Raw genomic sequence first — 21,437 nt, 5'->3', positions numbered from 1 at the left:
AGCAATTATTGTGTCCTTTTACCAAGGCAAGGGAGGGCTAACATGCAGATAGTATGCGCCAAATTGGCACTACCATTGGGCTAGCACGTGCGCCCAGCGGTAATTCTGAGTTTGGTGCAAGCTGAATCCCGTTGTAGAAAATAATTTTCTATTTTTTACCACAGAGGCATTCCTGGTGATAATCAGCAGTTGGCACGCTCTGCATGCTTACCACGTGGGTAGCGTGTGAGCCCTTACTGCTAGGTCAATGGATGGTGGTAAGGGCACAGGCTGGTAAATAGGCACGTGCTAGTTTTAATTTCTGAACACACCCATTTCCCACCCCATTAAAAAAGCCCTTTTTCCCAGATGTGATAAAAAATGGCCCAGTGCATGCCCAAAACACATGCCCACACTACCACAGGCCACGTTTTACCACAGCTTAGTAAAATGACCCTTATGTTTCTAAGATTGGAATGATAAACTGGTTATGTTTTGGCAATATTGTTGGATTATTGGTTTAATAATGTATTGATAATGAATGTGACTATGCTGCAGCCATGATAATAAAACCACTTAGTACTGTGTTCCAAGACTGTATGGCATTAAGCTACCTACATGTGGTTGACATGCTGGCGAATTGCTGACTGCCCTATTCTTGATGCTGGTATTTAATCAGGAAGAAGTGTAACCTGCATGGAGTGTTGGGTGCAGCTCTGACCCCCTTGTTGGGGAGACTGGATGGACCCTGTAGGTCTTTATTTACTATGACACTCATTTCCAAAAAAGAAAAAGGTCTCAAAAGTGGCACAAAGTGGCAGATGGACATTTTCCTTGCCAAAACATCTAAGTCGCAATTTTTGAAACTCAGAATTGGGATGTTTTATTCCACAGTTTGTGTAAATTACAAGGGTGTGTGTTGGAGGTATATTTTGGGTGGGACTTCGGTGGGCTTTAAATTTGGATGTTTTTCTGTGATAATGGAACAGAAAAAGATGTTCAAGACAGAAAAGCAGTACGTTTTTATCTAGACTTGTTTCAGTCACGAATAAGTCAGAAAAACGTGCCCTAACTGACCAGCTGACCACTGAAGGGATTAAGGCATGACGCCCCCTTATCCTCCAGCGGTCACTGACCCTCTCCTACCCCCCAAAGATATGACAGTGACAGTAGATAACAACCTCTATTATAGCTCCAGATATTATGGCCATTCCTAAGAAAGCAGCAAGTAAGTGGATGGAGTAGCCTAGTGGTCATTGCAGTGGACAGTGAACAAGTGGATCCAGGTTCACTTCCCACTTTATTCTTTCATTTCAGTACAAATATGTGAGTCCTCCTGGAACACAGAAATACCTCCTGTATAAGTGATCTGCAAACATGAGGGATATAATAATGGTGGAACTTTAGATACAGTAGGTTTTCTCTGTTTCTGGAGGGCCCACTGTACAATATGAAGGGGTTTAGGAGGGATTTGTACCTGGGTCCCTTTACATGAAGTCCACTGCACTGACCACTAGGCTGCCCCTCTGCTGGAATGTCTGTGTGGGCAGTTCATTGCTGACAGGCAGACCTCCCTATGGTTTGTTTTCTATCTAGATTGTAAGCTCTTTGAGCAGGGACTGTCTTTTTGTGTATGGTATATAGCGTTGCGTATGCCTTGTAGCGCTATAGAAATGATAAGTAGTTAATAGTAGTATGTTTTTTCTAATTTTTTTTCTGGGACTTTTTTTTTTCAAAAATAGTGCTTACAGATGGATGTGTTGAGCCTGAAACTTATTTGATAAGATTTATTACCTGCCTTTTTGACATAGAATTCCCCACGGTAGGGTACAACAGCCTAAAAAAACAAACATGGAATAGTGGCATAAATAAAGATCTAACATATGCTAACCTCCTATACTCTGAGATGGCCAGGATCCCTGCTTGATTTGTTCAGAGTTGAAATCAAAAGTCTGGCTTTCCTCATTTTTTCCATCTTCAATTCCGTCAACAACTCTGTAGGAAACAAACAGACAAAAAAGGGTCACAGCAAATGAGCAAATCAGTCAGGATTTCAAGCTTAATTATTACCTATTTTTCTTGATATGATCGAAGTGTTGATCTAGCTTTTGTGATCCGGTCTCAAAACTTGGAGTGCAGCTGGTTATTGAATCATGAATTGCATTCCAGCCTCAAAATGATTTTGAGGGTGAAAAGCAGTAGGGACAAGAGAAAAGATAAAGGTATAGTATTTCAATATGTGTATATATTTACCGTAAAAATCAGAGCAATTATGTGATGGATGTAGCATTATCTTTATATAACTCTATTTTATAATGATTAGAGATATCATCAAGATGAATGACTAAAAAATAAAGATATATATACACAGCAAAATATATTTTAAAAGCATGACTTTCTCTCTCTTACTCATGATTTGATATTTCCTGCAGTATTTTCAGTTTAACAATGCATCTGCAAATTGTATTTCTCACAATCTAGTTCAGCTGGACCATTTGTGGACTGCATCTGAAGCCCTGCAATCCACTCTGATATTAAAATGATTGTGTCTGACCTTACTTAATACCAACTATAGCTACTTTCATTTTCTATGAACAGCAGTAGGATATGTTTATTTATATTTATAGTATGAAGAAAAAGAATAAGAGGCATCATTCCTGCAGGGTCACACAGAAGAATAAGGAGTAGGAACAAAAAACACAGAAATAAGTGAATTAGAATATAAAATAGTAATACACATTCCAAATTCAATAATTAAAATATAATCTATTACATAAAATTATGGATAAAACCAGTAGAGGAGTGTGGTAGCCGTGTTAGTCCACTCTTAAGGTTATCAGTAGAAATCAAACAAAATAAAACATGGAAAAGAAAATAAGATGATACCTTTTTTATTGGACATAACTTAATACATTTCTTGATTAGCTTTCGAAGGTTGCCCTTCTTCGTCAGATCGGAAATAAGCAAATGTGCTAGCTGACAGTGTATATAAGTGAAAACATTCAAGCATTACTATGACAGTCTGACAGGGTGGGAGGATGGGGGTGGGTTGGAGGTATGCTGCATCAAATTAAAAACCCAACATGACCATGTTTCAAGATGTATAATTTAATAGAGCAAGTAGTCATCTACATAGGCACTATTTTATAAAGATACAAATATGTGTCTTTATAAAAATGTATGTGACAGAAATTTCACTTATATTGCAGGCATGGACATTTATATCTGCTCAAGAGCTGGTGTAAATGTCCATACCTTGATGATTTAAGTATACATATAAATTACTTTATATTATAATCTATGCATACACTGGTGAATTCCACCTGTGCTTCACCCAGATTCCACCCCTGGCAAATGTGCCCCATCAAGTGAATGCTAATGCTTTTATGCTGATCAGAATTTTATAAATAAGGTCACATACAATTGTCAATAAGTTTACAAAATTAACTCTACATTGCATAAAATTAAGTGCTGTGTTTTCTGAGTACCTATAAAATTACCCCCTTCATGTCCACTAATGTGGAACATGTTATTAAGGAGCTCATTTTTAAAAGAGAAATTCGTCCAAAAAGTGGCATAAATCTGCTGCTGGACATTTTTCTCACAAATGTTTAGACGGTTTTCTATGAAGTCTGTCAGAAGTGTGTTCAAATAACAAGGGAACATGTCAGGGGCATGTTAAGGGTGGGATCTGGGCATTCCTAACACTTGGATGTTTTTCAGCCCTAATGGAACAAAATAAAATTGTCCAGGACTAAAACTAAGACGTTTTGAGCTGGACCTGTTTTTATAATGAATAAGGCACAAAAGGGTGCCCTAAATGACCAGATGACCACTGGAGGGAATCAGAGGTGACCTCCCAATACCCCCCAAGTATCACTTACCCCTTCCACCCATAAGGGCTATAGTAGTGGTGTACAGTTATGGTCAGTGGATTTGGGGTAGGTTTTGGGAGGCTCAGCAGACAAGATAAGGGAGCAATGGTGAGATGTGTACCTGGGATCATGCTTTTGAAGTCCACTGCAGTGCCCCCTAGGGTGCCCCATTTATCTCCTGGGATGTCTGGGAGACCAGTCTACAGAAAAAGCTGGCCCCTCCTACATCCCAATGGCTTGATTTTCTATGTTTTTCACTTAGACGTTTTTTTTTTTTTTTAAATGGACCATAAAACAAAACGTCTAAAGCACAAAACTTCATTAGAAACAGTATTTTTGACATTTTTCTTTTTTGAAATGAACTTCTTTCCTATTCAGATTTTGGATGTTTTTCGCAAAATGTCTAAAGTTAGACTTAGACGTCATATTGAAAATGCCCCTCCACGTATAGCAGAAAATAGGAAATCATGGTTGTCATATATAACACTCGAAACAGGAGAAATTCTATAAATGGCACTGACAAATTGGAGCTGGAAAAAAATTGGTGCTAAGCACTATTCTATAAAGGGTGCTCTGGGATGAGTGCCCTTTATAGAATAGCGCTTAGAGCCAGTTCCTGCATCTAAGTTTAGGCACCAGCATTTACATCTGCTAAAACCTAGTGTAAATGCTGGCACCTAATTTTCAGGAGCTGAGCGCGCAAATCATAGTATTCTATAACATCACGCCTAACTTGTAGGAATGTGCCCCGATCCGCTCATACTCCTATGGCCACGCACCTTTTAAGCAGCACACTAAAAAGATTACACGCAGATGTTATAGAATAGTGCCATGGACAGATGCGCACGCAAAACCAAATTGGTGCCAATTAAACCAATTATTGATTGTTTATGCCTCGTTAACTAATTGATTTGTGAACACATCTGCCCAATATGTGCAAATTCATGCACCTATGTTTTGGTGACCTATACAGAACCCAGGAGCTTGTGTCTAGAACACTGTAACTTAAAAAAAAATCAAACCCAAAATATTATCTTTTATTAGTATGATATCTTATCTCAAGACAGCTAAGATGACTCTTCTAAAATAAAAAGCCAACCTTAGAAGTATATGCATAAGTTCAACTGTTGTACAAGGAACTCTGTGCTACCATCTATGGTCTAATTGAAAGATACTTGCCAGCTCAGTCATACAAAATGCCCAGAAATACAAAGCAATGTGTAGTTCCTTGTATCGGTATGTGTTGTTTTATTGATATATCTGTCCCTGTATTTCACCAAGAATCTAAGGAGTCCTTTTACTAAGGTGCGGTAGTCCTAAAGCGGGTCTACCGCATGTTAAAAGGGCAGTAACGCTGAGGCATCCCACAGTACTTTCCTGCTCAGTGCACACTAATCCCACACTTGAAAATATTTTTTATTTTCCAGCATGGGAGATGTGCCCATGGGTGGAGAGTAGGCGTACCTGCGCTAATCGGGTAGCATGGGCATAAGTACATAAGTACATAAGTATTGCCATACTGGTACAGACCAGAGGTCCATCAAGCTCAGCATCCTGTTTCCAATCCAGATCACAAATACCTGGCAAGATCCCAAAAAAGTACAAAACATTTTATATTGCTTATGCCAGAAATAGTGGATTTTCCCCAAGTCCAGTTTAATAATGGTCTATGGACTTTTCCTTTAGGAAGCCGTCCAAACCTTTTTAAAACTCTGCTAAGCTAACCACCTTTACCGTATTCTCTGGCAACAAATTCCAGAGTTTAATTACACATTGAGTGAAGAAAAAGTTTCTCCGATTCGTTTTAAATTTACTACTTTGTAGCTTCATTGCATGCCCCCTAGTCCTAGTATTTTTGGAAAGCGTAAACAGAAGCTTCATGTCTACCCATTCCACTCCACTTATTATTTTATAGACAGTGGAAAAGCATTTCCTGACCCAACCCTTCCTTGTGCACATTATCATTATAAGTGGTGAGGAATGGCACACCCTTTCTATGGTACAACAGCCCACAGTGAAGCAGAAGATGGATATCCTGCACTGCATATCTCATAACCCTGGATAAAAGACATACATACTGTCAGGTGGGTCAAGGTAGAAGGATAGGGGACAGAATTGGCCCTCAGCAATATCTGGGGTCAGTGAACAACAAATTTAAAGACAGCCTTGACAGCCTGGTATTGCACCTGGAGCAAGGGGAAGGGGGGTGTCTCAGTGACACCGGAAGGAGCAGTGGGACTTGAAGCTGGCATCCTCAGCTTTACAGACCCCCATCCTATCTATTATGCTACCCTATTATGCTACCTTCTGAAAACTTGATGCTCTGCATGTAGCCTGTCACAGTTGTATACTCTCTCAGATAACAGCTAAGACCAGTGATGTGCTGGAACTGGCTCGCACCCGCATGCATGAGCAGTTTGTTAATTTTTGGGCTCAGGTCCCTTCTTGGCATCATTGTCCTCCTCCTCCCCTGTGGCTTGTTCTAGTAGCGTAGCTATAGGAGGCCTCGGGGGCCCAGGCCCCCCATTTCTATCTCAGGGCCCCCAACAATAGTGGCCAGTCAGGCATTTTTTTTGCCTCCTTAGGCTCCCTGCTCCCTGTCCCCATAATCAGGCAGCTGAGCTCTCCCTCCCTTCCTTCAGGTCCAGTCGGCTATCTCTCCTCCCTGTTTCCAGCAGTGAGCCACGGCGTGGGCAGCACTGAAGACACTGAAGACAGCTGCGTCTAACTGCCTCGGTCTCTTTGTTGCGTTATCCTGCCTTTTCAACTTCCTGTGAGTAGGACAAAGCAGTGAGATGGACCGGGGCAGCAAGAAGCAGCTGTCTTCAGAGCTGCCTGCACTGCGGATCACAGCTAGAAACAGGAGAGATAGCTGGCCGATGGAAAGGAGGAAGAGCTCAGATGCCTGACTGCAAGGACAGGAAGCAGGGTGCCTCAAAACAAAGCAACCAAACCTGTGAGCTACTTCTTCCACATTCTCGTTCTTTATTGTTGGTACCATTTTTATTTGATCCCACTTATATTTTCAAACATGCTGGCTTGTGCAGCATATGGATGTACACACAGAGGAAGTATAATAATGGGATAACTTTTCAAAGATAGATAGTAATTTGCTATAAATTGTAATGAGTGTGTCATTTGGAGGGACTGGTTACAGGGATACCCTAGCATGTGTTATACTTGCGCAGATTTTTTTTCTCCTGATAAAGGGCCACTAAATAGACATCATGTTATGCGAATCAGGTGCTCAACATTCAGAGTTTCTATTTATGTATTTTACTTATGACATTTACATCCTACATTAAGCATGAATTCGGTTGAAACCTGGCAGCATTTAAAATGTTTTCCTGTGCCTAGATCAAAAGAGAAAGATGGTTTGTGGGAACTTGCTCCTTTTGTTTTGTGGAATGCAGTGTATATTATACAAATGCACTTAATATTGTTTATTACTACTACAAGATCATTACTATCTCTTTCCCATCACGTAGATTCTTTCTCCTGTTATCAACAACATCTGGGATTGGGCAGAGGAATTACAAATATAAAACCCTCCTCCCTGCACCATTGCCTCATCCATACAGTGAGACTCTGGAGTTGTGCCTGTCTCTTGGGCCCTGTGCATGGAACGGGTAGCACTTAGGAAAATGCTGCCCTAGAGGTTCTGGATTTTAGCATTCTATCTAAGAGCCTAAATTTGGCTTCCAGAACCTCTCTCCCATATTTTCCTATGTCATTGATACACACATGTACCAAGACAGCTGGCTCCTCCCCAGCACTATATAAAATCCTATCTAGGTGATGTGTGCGGTCTGCCACCTTTGCATCAGGCAGACAAGTGACCAGGTGATCCTCATGTCCACCAGCCACCCAGCTATCTATATGCCTCATAATCGAATCACCAACTGCAACAGCAGTTCTAACCCTTCCCTCCTGGGTAGTAGCTCTTGGAGACACATCCTTGATGAAAGAGGATATTGCATCCTCTGATGTGGTTGTACTCTCTACAAGATTACTTCCTGCTGCACCAGGATGATGTTTTCCTTTTAGAAGACCTCCCTCTTCCAAGGTAGCAGAGGGGCTGCCAGATTGGAGGTGGGACTTCTCTATAACGTCTCTGTAGGCCTCCTCTATGTACCTCTCTGTCTCCCTCAGCTTCTCCAAGTCTGCTACTCAAGCCTCAAGAGAACAGACTTGTTCTCTGAGAGCTAAGAGCTCTTTGCATCAAGCACACACATATTATGACTTCTCATCAACTGGGAGATAATCATACATGCGACACTCAATGCAAAAGACTGGATAGCACGCCTCTTGCTGCTGGACTACTGTCTGCATCTTAGTATTATAGAGTTGTTTATTTAAAGCTTCTTAAGGTACTAGGGATATTAGATGAATATAAATAGCCTTAAGATTGGTGTAATATTTAATTTATTAAGTGTTTGCTTCTCAGAAAGTAGTTAAATGCAATTTCTTTTTGTCTCCATCACTATGAAATTCCCTCCCAAAATTTATTAGGGTTTTGAAGGCCTTTTGTAAGGCCCTCAAAGCCTATTTTTTTGAAAAACTTTTGAAATATAATATTATTTGACTAGCCAGCTCATTTTTGAAAGTGATCGCCGGCCATTTTCTGACATAAATCAGGAGAAGGCCGGCGATCTCGGAAAAGCGGCCAAATCGGTATAATCGAAAGCCGCTTTTTTGGCAACATCGCCGCTTTCCTGTCGCGTTGCTGGCCAAAGTTCAAAGGGGCGTGTCGGCAGCGAAGCGAAGGCAGGGCATGGGCGTGGCTACCAGATGGCCGGCTTTCGGCAATAATGGAAAAAAAAAACGGCGATAAGCAGTATATCACCGGGTTTACTTGGTCCTTTTATTTTCACGACCAAGCCTCAAAAAGGTGCCCCAAGTGACCAGATGACCACTGGAGGGAATGGGGGATGACCTCCCCATACTCCCCCAGTGGTCACCAACCCCCTCCCAAACTAAAAAAATAAAATTAAAAACCTTTTTTGCCAGCCTGTATGCCAGCCTCAAATGCCGTACCCACCTCCATGACAGCAGAATGTGTTGTATCCTCCGAAAGCCTTTCCCTGATTGCGATGTGGCTCTCGGGTGAGAGTGACACCTTTTCTGTTAGGTACCCTGCAGAGTCACATCAGCAATGCATTGTGGTGGGTGTAGGGTACTGGGCTCTACTCCCATGGTGCTTTTCCCCCCTGCTAACTGGGTCAGAGTGTGCCCTGTTTTGTTTCTGGTAGTCCATGAGGTAGTGGCCATTTTTGTAAGCCAGTTTTAGATCCCTTTCATGTGTTACCCACGTTAGAGAATGTTATTACCTTGAATGTTGCTGAAAGAGGGCATTGTACACCATTCTGCCAGCTCTGACCTACTGCTAATCTCAGTACCAGGGAGACTCTTTGCCAGTGGGGCACAACCTCTGATCTGCAGTTAACTCTGAGTAAACATGCTTATTCCAATAAAGGACGTTTTCGGAGACATTAGTCTTCAGGTGTCAACTGGTGTGCCAAGATTATACAGCAGCAACAAGTCCTAGAGGCCTGCGTGTATGCAGGTCCCTGGAGCACTTTTAGTGGGTACCGCAGTGCACTTAAGGCAGGCGGACCCAGGCCCATCCCCCCTACCTGTAACACTTGTGCTGGTAATGGAAGCCCTCCAAAACCCACTGTACCCACATGTAGTTGCCCCCTTCACCCCTAAGAGCTACAGTAGTGTTGTACATTTGTGGGTAGTGGGGTTTTTTTTAGGGGGGGGCTCAGCACCCAAAGTAAGGGAGCTATGCATGTGGGAGGTTTTTCTGAAGTCCACCGCACTGACCCCTAGGGTGCCCAGCTGGTGTCCTGTCATGTCAGGGGGACCAGTGCGCTACAAATGCTGGCTCCTCCCACGACCAAATGCCTTGGATTTTGCCAGGTTGGAGATGGCCGACATTTTTTTCCATTATCGCTGAAAAACAAACCCGGCCATCTCAAACCCAGCAAACTCCAAAGGCATTTGGCCAGGCTAAACCGTATTATTGAAAAAAAAAGATGTCCGGCCATCTTTTTTGATAATATGGTTCCGGCCAGCTGTAGCGCCGCCGCCAACATAGATCGCCGGCGATCTATTTGGCCGGCGACGTTCGATTATGCCCCTCCACGTAACCACTCAGGTAAGAAAATTGTCTCTACTATATAGAAGATATAAATTATTTGAGACAATAGCATGATGTCCTATCATAAAATGGATTTCTTAGTTTTATAGTTGTTGGTTTTACTGTATGTTAATTGTATACTTTTGAAATGTAAACCGTTCTGATTTGCTATGCAATAAGTGACGGTATAGTAAATAAATAAACGATAAATGATAAAACTCTAATGATAACTTCTCTCTTCTTGTTCTAATTAGAATAATTAATTATGATTCATTTAATAATGAGAACTTGTCCGTGTATTCCATAAGCTGTTTTGTCACCATACTCTCCATCAATTTGACTACTAATGGAATGGATGTGACTTGGTGGTAATTGGTAAGGTCGTTCGATTCTTTCTTTGTGTCTTTCGGTAGCGGGGTGAGTAGGATGTTGCCATATTCCTTGGGGAAGAGACCTCGCTGAAGCATGTAGTTTAGGTAAGATGTAAGATCTTCAATGAAGCGGTTGGGTGCAGTTTTAAGTAAGTAACTGGGGCAGGTGTCTAATTTATAGTGGGTACTGGATAATCTATGAATCGCTTGGGTAACTGATTCAACGGAGAGAGGAACAAATTTTGACCAGATGCAGTCTGCGGGGTATTCTTCATAGTTTGAGTCCAGTAGATTAAAGAAGTGGTTGAGGTCGGTATTGTGTTGAGGAAGTATATTGCGTAGTTTTATTATTTTTTCCTTGAAATGGTTGGCAAGATCATCTGCAGATGGGATGTCAGTGTTGGTTGTAGTGATAGGAGTGGTATCTAGGAGCTTGTTTACGATTTGATATAGTTTCTTCAGGTCTTTGTAGTCTGGTCCTATTTTAGTTTTGTAGTAAGATCTTTTGGTTTGTCTTATTGCATATTTGTATTTTCTTTGTGTTTGTTTCCATGCATTGAGTGTGTGCTCATCTTTTAACTTTTTCCATGCTCGTTCAAGTTTCCTGGTTTGTGTTTTGAGTCTTTTTAGTTTGTCATTGAAGCATGGGGTCACGTTCTGTGTTCGTGATATTCGTGTTCTTAGAGGTGCTATTTTGTCTAGTACGTTCTTGCATCTTTCATCCCAGTCAGAAAGGTAATGTGTGGAATCCCTTCGAGCGTACCATTCATTGTCGTATATCTGTTGCCAAAATTCTGTTGGGTCAATTTGGCCTCTTGTGCTGTAAATTGTGTGTTCAGGTGTATGGTATAATCCCTTTTTCCTCCAAGTTAGAGATAGGTTTAGTTTGTAGTGATCGGACCATGGTATTTCTGACCATTTAATATCTGTTACTAATATGTTGTGGTTTGTGGAAAATTTGTAGGAGAAGAGGTCCAGTGTGTGCCCTTTAATGTGAGTAGCTTGCATTTGAGGAAATTTGAGATCCCATGAGTGGAGGAAATCCTTGCAATCTCGTGAGTTGGTAGAGTTAATATCTTCAAGGTGGAGGTTTATGTCACCTACTGCTAGTGTGTTAGGGTTGGATACACAACTGTTTGAGATAAAGTCCATAAGGTTGAGCTGACAATCGTTCCAGTTGCCTGGAGGTCTATAAAATAAGACACAGTTTAGGTGATCAACTAGGGATTTGTTGTGAATTCTGAATGAGATAATTTCTAATTGGGTTGTTATGGACTCAGTGGTAGTTCCGGTGGTGACACGGGAGCGATAAATTAGTGCTAGGCCACCGCCTCTCTTTTCCTTTCTGGTCCAATGAGTGATCTTATATCCTGGAGGGCAGAGGTCAAGGATTATGGGATCTTTTTGATCGTGGATCCAGGTTTCATTGATGAACAGTAGGTCAAGGTTATCTGATGTGATCCAATCTGTTATTGTTGTTGTTTTGTTTACTACAGATCTGGCGTTAATGTAGCCCACTTGAATGTTGTGGAGTGGAGCTTCTATATTTGGAGAGGTGTGGATTTTGGTGAGTTGTCGTTCCCTGGTCATTGTGTGTGTGTTTTGACCTTTCATTCCGCTTTGTTGGTATAGCCAATGTGTGGGTGTTCTTCCTTTAGTATGGTGGTTGTCAGTTTGGTGAAAGGTGGAGTGTTTGATTAGTCTTTGGTGGTTTAGTATGATGGGTATTATATTTTTATCTGCAAGTGGGATGGCAAATGATAGCTGGAACAGTGATAGGGAGTATATTACTAGTAGTGATATGAATATATTCATACTATTGCTGGAATGGAGGTTGGTAGATAGCTCTTAGACCAATTATCAGGAGTGATGCTCTAGGGCTTGGGCTCCATGGGTTTAGGTGCAGAGCTGTTGGTCAATGTGGCTTACAATAAACAGTACAGGATATATAACAAAGAATAATGCATAAGAAAGTAATTTGTTGTAAGAATCCAATTTTACAACACAATATCATAAACATACTGGGATAGCTATGGATGCTTAACATTTAGAAAATCTATTATGAATGAGAAATTGTACATCAAGTAAAGAGAAAGTTAATGGTAAATAGAGTAATAACTAATTCAGGCAATAATTAATTGTTTGAGATATGGTCGTTCTTTATGAGGGTTTGTTTGAAAAGGAACAATTTGAGGATTTTGCGGAATCTAGTATAGTCCTGTATATTTCTTATTTTGGGTGGTAAGGAGTTCCACTATTTGGTTCCTAGTTAAGTGAAATCTATAAAGAGTGGGCAATTCTGTAGATCTCTTTTTTGCAATTTGGGAGGTGTAGTTTGAGATAGTTTCTTGCCTCATATTTAGTGTTTCTTTGAGGTAAGTTTATTAATGGTACCATATAGTCTGGAGCTGTGCCATTTAGTATTTGAAAGATAAAGGTACATAATTTGAAAGTGATTCTCGCTTTGATGGGAAGCCAGTGCAATTTGATTAATAAAGGGGAGGCACTTTCAAAACGAGAGATTTTATATATTGTAACCAGGTGCCTTTCTTATGCAGCCAAGGATAGAACAATCTCCTCCAGCCACAGGCTCCTGGTACAGTGAAGAAACAGATGTCCACCAGTAACTTCAATCTTAAGGACTTTTATTCCATGCAGGTTTCTAGTACACAGTTCCAACAGCAGCATAGCACATATCAGGATTCAATACAGGCTTACAGGCCTCAAGTCTGGGCTCTTTATCCAGTGCACAATAAACAGTAATTCAATTCCCAAGACATACAGTTCTTTCAGTTCATCATCACAGTTCAGTCACCAAGCAGCATTTTCTACCTTCTATCCTCTTTACCTTCAGGAGAGTTCAATATTTTAGGGACTCCTTCTACCCAAGGGTTTTCCCCTGCATCAGCTTCACAGTGAATTCAATACTTTTGGGGCTTCCTCTCACCCAAGGAATTTCAGCCTGCTTCAGTACTTTAGGGACCTCCCTGCCCAAGGGTTTTCAGCCTGCAACTGCTTCTCTCCTTCTGCTTCTCTCTCCTGAACTGAACCGCACTGCTGGGACTCCTTCCCACCTGCCTAATTAATCCCTGGCTTCAGCTACCACCACCAGTCATTCTCCTTCCATTAGCTTCCTCACACCCAATCCAGCTGAGTTAAGCATTAGACTAATGAGACCAATGATGAGCTCCTGCACACAGGGTTTCCTAACTCTCTTTCCGCCGAGTGGCAGCCACTCTACACAACCTGCCAGCTTACACCCATGTCTTCCCTGATTGCAGCTAGGAGTCCAGTCCGGGTTCTTCATCTCCCTCTCTGGCTCCTTGCCTGCAATGCCTTCTGGGACTTGTATTTCAGACTGAAACTGCCTTAACCCAACTATCCTGGAGGTGACTTTATCACAATATGAACCTGGCTGTAGTGTTTTGAGCTGTTTGGACTTTCTTCAACAGATACTCCTTACAGTCAGCATATATGGCATTACAATAATCGAATTAGGATAATGTTAATGATTGTACCAATAGTCTGAATGTTTCTGATGAGAAATTGGGTCTGATTCTTTTTAGTTTTCAAAGAGACCTGAAAGATTTCGTGATAACTGAGGAAACTTGAGTATCAAATGTAAATGTTTGTCTATAATTATACCTAGAATTTTCAGATTATTGTCAATGGGGAATGAAGTGTTGTGAATTGTGAAACTGTTGTAGTCATTTTGGTCAAATAGGTTGGTAATGACCATGAATTTAGTTTTTTCTTTATTTAGCTTTAGTTTGGATTCTGAGGACCAGGTTTCCATCAAATTTATGCCAAGTTTTGCCTTTTGTAAGATGTCTTTAATGCTCTTTTTGAAGGTTATGTATATGGTAACATTGTCGGCATATATGAATGTTTTGAATCCTGCTGTTTCTAGTCTGTTGCCTAGTGGTGACATCATTACATTAAACAGAATGGACGATAATGGAGAACCCTGAGGGATGCCACAGTCCAGTGACCAAGGAGAAGACAGGGTTCCTTTCATTTTCACTTTGTAAGATCTTGATTTCAGGAATCCTAGAAACCATTTGTGGACTGTGCCACATGTACCAAAGTTGTCTAGTATGTTTAGTAAGATATTATGATCTACTACATCAAATTTGCCAGACATATCGCACTGCATTATTAAGATCTTACAACCTATGCTAATTTCTTTTCTGAGATTTGATACTAGGATAGTAAGGACAGTCTCGTGCTATAGCATGGACTGAAACCTGATTACGATTTGTGTAGTGGGGAGAAATGTGAAAGGTAGTCCATAGTTTGTGCTGCTACTATTTCTTCCATAACCTTTATCATCAAAGGAGTGGAAGATACTGGTCTCTAGTTTGTTACAGTGGAATAGTAGGAAGGAGATATCAATCTGCTGAAGCAGATTGATGAATATATTAGGAGCTTCCTTCATAAGGTAACTAGGACAAGGATCTAGTATGCATTGTGAGTTTGAATATTTTAGGAGGTAATGTTTTACTGTTTCGTGGGTTGGTAGTTGGAAGGAAGACCAGATTCTATTGGTGGCTATTCCTGTATGTGTGTCTGACTGCTTTTCATACATATCTTGATGGTTGACTTTTAATTTGAGGACTCCATTTCTGATTTTAACTATTTTTTGTTTACAGGTATTAAGGAAATTATCACCGATTATTTTGTTATAGTATTGAGCTTTTGCAATTTTGATCTTATTTTTATATGTTTTGATGGCAATTTTCCAAGTTAATTTGTTTTCATTTGATTTGTCTTTAGCTCATTTTCTTTCCAGTTAACCAAAACAAATTTGCAGGTATATAATACAAATAAAAAAGGCTCACTGAGGGTGAAGGGGAGGGAGGGAGGGAGGTGACTCCAACAGCAGTTTGGGGATGACTAAACGCCCAAGTTCCGACCTAAATCGGGAGATGGGCGTTCTTCTCACAAAAACAAATAAAGCGGTATAATCGAAAGCCGAACTTTGGACGCTTTCAACTGCACTCCGTCGCGGATGCGGACAAAGTTGACGGGGGCGTATCGAAGGCGTGTCGAAGGCGGAACTGGGGCGTGGTTATCGGGCGAACAGAGATGGGCGCCCTTCGCCGATAATGGAACAGTTTTGAGCTAGAATTTAGGACACTTTTCCTGGACCCTGTTTTTTGACGAATAAGGCCCCCAAAAGTGCCCTAAATGACCAGATGACCCCCAGAGGGAGTCGGGGATGACCTCCCCTGACTCCCCCAGTGGTCACTAACCCCCTCCCACCACAACAAATGATGTTTCACAACTTTTTACTTTCACCCTCAAATGTCATACCCTCCTCCCAAGCAGCAGTATGCAGGTCCCTGGAGCAGTTGTTAGGGGGTGCAGTGGACGTCAGGCAGGTGGACCCAGGCCCATCCCCCCCCTACCTGTTACAATTGTGCTGCTTAATGCTACTAGTCGTCCAACCCCCCCAAACCCACTGTACCCACATGTAGGTGCCCCCCTTCACCTCTTAGGGCTATAGTAATGATGTAGACTTGTGGGCAGTGGGTTTTGAGGGGGATTTGGGGGGGCTCAACACCCAAGGGAAGGGTGCTATGCACCTGGGAGCTCTTTTACCTTTTATTTGGTTTTTGTAAAAGTGCCCCCTAGGGTGCCCGGTTGGTGTCCTGGCATGTGAGGGGGACCAGTGCACTATGAATCCTGGCCCCTCCCACGAACAAATGCCTTGGATTTATTCGTTTTTGAGCTGGGCGATTTCATATTCCATTATCGCTGAAAAGCAAAAACGCCCAGCTCACACCTTGACGAATAAAACATGGGCGTCTTTTTCTTTTAAAAAATACGATCCGCCCCGCCCCTTCACGGACCCGTTCTCGGAGATAAATGCCCATGGAGATAGGCGTTTCTGTTCCATTATGCCCCTCTAAGGGTCCTGGGAGGTTTTGGGGATGGCAGCATTCTCTAGAGCAAAGAGAATGCAGGCTTGTGTGACCACCGCCTGCTCTAGAGCATCCTTCAGCCTGGCCTGTCCTACTTCCAGGGCCCTTAATCACTGCTCCTGCATGTACCCCATCTGCTCCATGACAGCCTCTGTTCCAGTGGCAGATGAAGGCAGAGATGGGGGCTCCACCTTTGCCAGCACCTGCCACTGGAACAGAATGAGCCTCAGCTTTCAGTTTTGGGGAAGATGGAGAGACATTCATACCCCATTGTCCTCTCCCCCAGAGATATCACCCTCCTGAGTGAGGTCCTGCTGCTCCTGAGGTGATACAGGGAGGATAGGGTGGGCAGGAGGGGGGATGAGCTGGGGGGGGCCTCATTCTCCTCCTCCTATCCCTCTTCTTCTTCTTCCGCCTTTTCCTTCTCCTCCTCTTCTTCTTCCTTCCTCTCCCCAGGATCTGCTTGAGCCAGCCCTGTGGCAGCTGATCTTGGGGGAGGGGGTTGATACAGTTGGTTGATGACCTATAAAGGTGGGGAACATGGACATAGGTTACAGTCATGCTGTTCCTCAGTTGCACTCTGGATCATTATAACCACAAAGTGCAGAGAGAGCCAATACTGTGTGCATGTGGCACTGCAATATTATTCACCTAGCTCTGCCTGCATTTGGTGTCTCACCCCCTGAAGGCAGTCTGCCTTCCTCTGCTGCAGACAGTGTCCTCACTTTCTAAGCTCTTCGGCTTGTATGGAGATAAAGGGTGAGAGGGAGAAGGAGGTTGAGTGGCAGGTATATGACAAATGTTTCAGAATGCTACATTGCTATTTGCAGTGGGGCTTTACATAAGGGAGTGACATCATGGGGGAAAAAGACTGTTGGGCTGGTTTCAGTGATCCCATTCCTAGGTAAGGACATATATGGCAATAGATATTTCACACTCATACATGACCAGGCAGTCCACCAATAGATTCAGTACAGATGACCAAGACAGAGGATTATGAAGGATATGATGTTGCCTAGTAGTTAGAACAGTTGACCTATCACCACCATTGGGGTCTATTACTTGAAGATGTTCACTTCATCCTCCATTTCCTAGCATAGAGAAGTGGCATGCAAAAGAGTACGTTCTTGTTCAGGGGTCACAGCTGACTGATGCTTTCATGAAACTTAGTCAGCTTGCTTGCACTTACCTTCCTGGGGTAGAAGGCTTCATTGTTGTACCTCTCAGTCAACCTCAGCCAAGCTCTCCTATAGGAGTTATAGATTCTTTTTCTGTGGCCATGTATGATAGAATACCTGGCCGGCTTTCTAAGGAACAGCCTGGCCAGCAGCAGTTTGTCTGCCTCAGAAAACTTTGGCTGCCTCCTCGCGGTGGCCATTTTTCACACTGTCCCTGCATGGATGACATCATGATGTTTTGCACTCTGACATCGACACTCAGGTTCAGCATGGATCAAGAATTTCATGCTAAATGTAGTACACCATATATAGAATTACTAGTAAAAAAGGCCCGTTTCTGACACAAATGAAACGGGCGCTAGCAAGGTTTTCCTCGGAGTGTGTATGTTTGAGAGAGTGTGTGTCCCTCCATCCCTCCCTCCCAGTTCCAGGGTCCCATGGAACTGGGAGGGAAGGGGACGGAGAACGTTGGAGGAGTGATGTCAGCAGGTAGTTACAATCCCAGTGACACACATTAGAATGTTGGAGTAGAACTTCGGAGGAGTGATGTCAGCAGGTGGTTATTATCCCAGTGAGACACATTGGAATGTTGGAGCAGCAAATTATTATATTAGATGCTTAGCACAATTCTACAAAGGAAGTGCACCATATATAGAATCGCACTCAGCGCGAACATTGGCACAATTACTTAGCCACTCAGGTCAGTGATCATGCTAAGCTTGATTCTATATATGGTGCATTCCCTTTTTGGAATCACACTAAGGGGTCCTTTTACAAAGGCATGCTAGCGTTTTTAGCACATGCTAAAAATAAGCTTGTACTAAATGCTAGAGATGCCCATACATTTCTATGGGTGCCTCTAGTGTTTAGCAAGCACTAATCATTAGCACGTACCAAAAACACTAGCCGATTTTGTAAAAGACTCCCTAAGCATGTGGATTTTTAGGTGCCACTTATAGAATTTACCCCATTATGGACAGGGTACTACAAGGAAACTATAAAATCAGTCCAGGAATGTAAGACTTTTGAAGTTTGAATGATCAGCTGTATCAGAAATAATAAGAAAGGATTTAACAAAGATGCAGGTTTCTAATGTATTACAAAATATAACATTTTACTGCCTGTCACCTTATGATTACCTATTCATCTTTCCCTCTTTTCCTTTCCTTTCCTTTCCTTTCCTTTCCTTTCCACCTGTTCCCAAACAGACCATCATTGAATGGTTTTGTAACTGACATATATTCTAGCATTGTCATATTTTGCTCATACTGACTTGACCTGAGGAACATAAGAGCATAGTAACATAGTAGATGATGGCAGAAAAAGACCTGCACAGTCCATCCAGTCTGCCCAACAAGATAAACTCATATGTGCTACTTTTTAGAACATAAAAGTTGCCAAACTGGCTCAGACCAAGGGTCCATCTAGTCTAGAATCTTGTTTTCAACAGTTGTGGTCCAGGTCACTGGTATCTGGCAGGGTCCTAAAAAGTGGCAACATTTCATGCTACTTAGCCTCTGGGATAAGCAGTGGCTTTCCTCAGTTCTACTTTAATAGCAATTTATGAACTTTTCCTACAGTAATTTCTGCAAAACATTTTAAAACCACAATACAGTAACTGCATTTACCACTTGCTCCAGCAAAGAGTTCCAGAGCTTAACCATACGCTGAGTGAAAAAAATATTTTTTTCTTATTTGTGTCAAATGTATTATTATGTAACTTTATGGAGTGTCCCCTACTCTGTACTTTTTGATAGAGTATATAATTGACTCACATTTACCCGTTTCACTCCATTCAGGATTTTATTGACGTCTATCATATCTCCCCTCAGCTGTCTTTTTTTCCAGGCTGAAGAGCCCTAACCTTTTTAGCCCTTACACATATGAGAGTCGTTCCATCTCCTTAATCACTTTGTTTGCCCTTCTTTGTACCTTTCCAGGAAGGGGGGGGGGGGGGGGTTTAAGTTCCAGAAAGCTTCACAAAATATATATCGTTAATCCAATAAAAAGTATGACTTTATATTCTTTTTGTTTGTTCACTGTATTAATAAATCTTTGGGGCTCATTTTCAAAAGAAAGGACGTGCAAAAAGTAGCGCAAGAGGCAGATTGATGTGTTTCTTACAGTTAAATATTTAAACCTTATAATAACAATAAAAACTAAAATAAAAAACATTTAAGTCTTATATTCACTGAAAATACATGTTTTGAGAGTGGGTATTTCAGGGTCATGAGCTAGGCACTACTACGTGATATACATTTTGTTGCCATAACGGATAGCAAAGTGATTTCCTTGTGCTGCAAAGAAAAACGCTGTGAATCAGACCTGCTTTAAAAGTGACTAGCTCATGACCAAACTTGTCTTTGGACCCAGTTTTTGATTTTGCTGAGTTGGAGAGTGGGTAGGTAGAATTGTTGGTTTATGAAAAAGAGTAGAGAGTTGCTGAGTGGTCTGTAACCTTGTTTCTTTGCCCCATCTGAACCTTTCGACCTTCACATTCCCTGCATTCCCTCCTCTGTGTCTCACCTCCTCAAGTTCTTGCCCACACCTGCCAGCTCCCCAGCCACACCCATCCCTTGCTCTGTATCTTGCCCCCTTTCCCCACAAAACCCTCACTGTCCCCAAACCTCCACACCTCCCATTCAAATCCCCTACCTGCTTGTCTTCTGTCTCTCATTGTTTCTCTGTTTGTCCATTCCCAGTTTGTCATTGTGCTTTCGGTTGCAGCTGTTTGTGTGAGAACTGTATGCTGGTGCTGGGAGAGACTGTGCTGTGCAGGGGCGTATCTGCGTGGGGCCTCAGGGGCCTGGGCCCCTGCAGATTTCGCCATGGACCCCCCTACAGCTGCCAACCCTCCCCCTCCGTTGCTCGCCTACCTTCGCTGGCGGGGGACCCCAACCCCCGCCAGCCGAGGTCCGCGTCCTCCTGCCCCTGCCGGCTGCCTTTAAAGAATTCCGTCAGCTGGCGGGGGACCCCCAACCCCCGCCAGCCAAGCCGAGGTCCTTTCATTTTTCCACCGAAGCTGGCGCCGACGAAAGTTTCTTTTGAGTCTGACGTCGCTGCACGTTGTACGTGCAGGAAGTCAGACTCAGAAACAGAATGAAGCTGTTTCTGAGTCTGACGTCCTGCACGTACAACGTGCAGCGATGTCAGACTCAAAAGAAACTTTCGTCGGCGCCAGCTTCGGTGGAAAAATGAAAGGACCTCGGCTTGGCTGGCGGGGGTTGGGGGTCCCCCGCCAGCTGACGGAATTCTTTAAAGGCAGCCGGCAGGGGCAGGAGGACGCGGACCTCGGCTGGCGGGGGTTGGGGTCCCCCGCCAGCGAAGGTAGGCGAGCAACGGAGGGGGAGGGTTGGCAATGGCAGCGGCTGGGGGGAGGGGGATCGGCAATGGCGGCGGTGGCGGGGGGGGGGCTATAATGTGCCCCCTCACTCTGGCCCTGGCCCCCCCCCCTACCGCCGCAGTTCAGATACGCCCCTGGTGCTGTGTGTTGCTGCTGTTTGTGTGAGGACTGTTTGCTGGTGCTGGGAGAATGAATACTGGTGCTCATTCTTACTGGGTGCAGAAAGTGGACTACACAGTGGTGTTACTGGGCTTAGTGGGTTGCATCTGTAGTGGTGGGACAACTGCATGTCAATCATGGATGCGCTGAATGCTATTATGGCTGACGCTTTGCTGGATATGGATTAGAGTTTGGAGGGGAGACCAAGGAGGAGAACCCCCAATCCCAGAGTATTTAGGTCCAGGACCCTCTTCATGAACCTAACTGACCAGCAATGCTTTACTAGGTACTACTTTGGTACGGCTGCCATACAGCATCTCTGTGAATGGCTACAATCCCTCCTCCAGGCCAGAACATGTAGGAATAATCCAGTGCCAGTACACCTTAAGGTCACTGCCTCCGTTGCCTTTATTGCCTATTTTTCAGTCAGTGCTAGCAGTCAATGCAGGCCTTGCCCAGT

At 42.9% G+C, this 21,437-nt stretch overlaps 1 protein-coding gene across 1 annotated transcript in view; it reads right to left on the bottom strand.

The window, feature by feature from the left end:
• KCNH8 (potassium voltage-gated channel subfamily H member 8) overlaps nt 1-21,437 on the bottom strand; it is a 588,306-nt gene that overhangs the window by 23,021 nt on the left and 543,848 nt on the right. The window contains exon 14 of the mRNA XM_030202709.1: nt 1,871-1,974. Coding sequence (XP_030058569.1) covers nt 1,871-1,974 — 104 coding nt within the window. The remainder of the gene's footprint in view (nt 1-1,870; nt 1,975-21,437) is intronic.

This window comes from Microcaecilia unicolor, chromosome 1, assembly GCF_901765095.1.
Source record: "Microcaecilia unicolor chromosome 1, aMicUni1.1, whole genome shotgun sequence".
Taxonomy (NCBI): Eukaryota; Metazoa; Chordata; class Amphibia; order Gymnophiona; family Siphonopidae; genus Microcaecilia; species Microcaecilia unicolor.
Note: the sequence above shows the minus strand (reverse complement) of the source record. Positions and strands in the feature narration are given on the sequence as shown.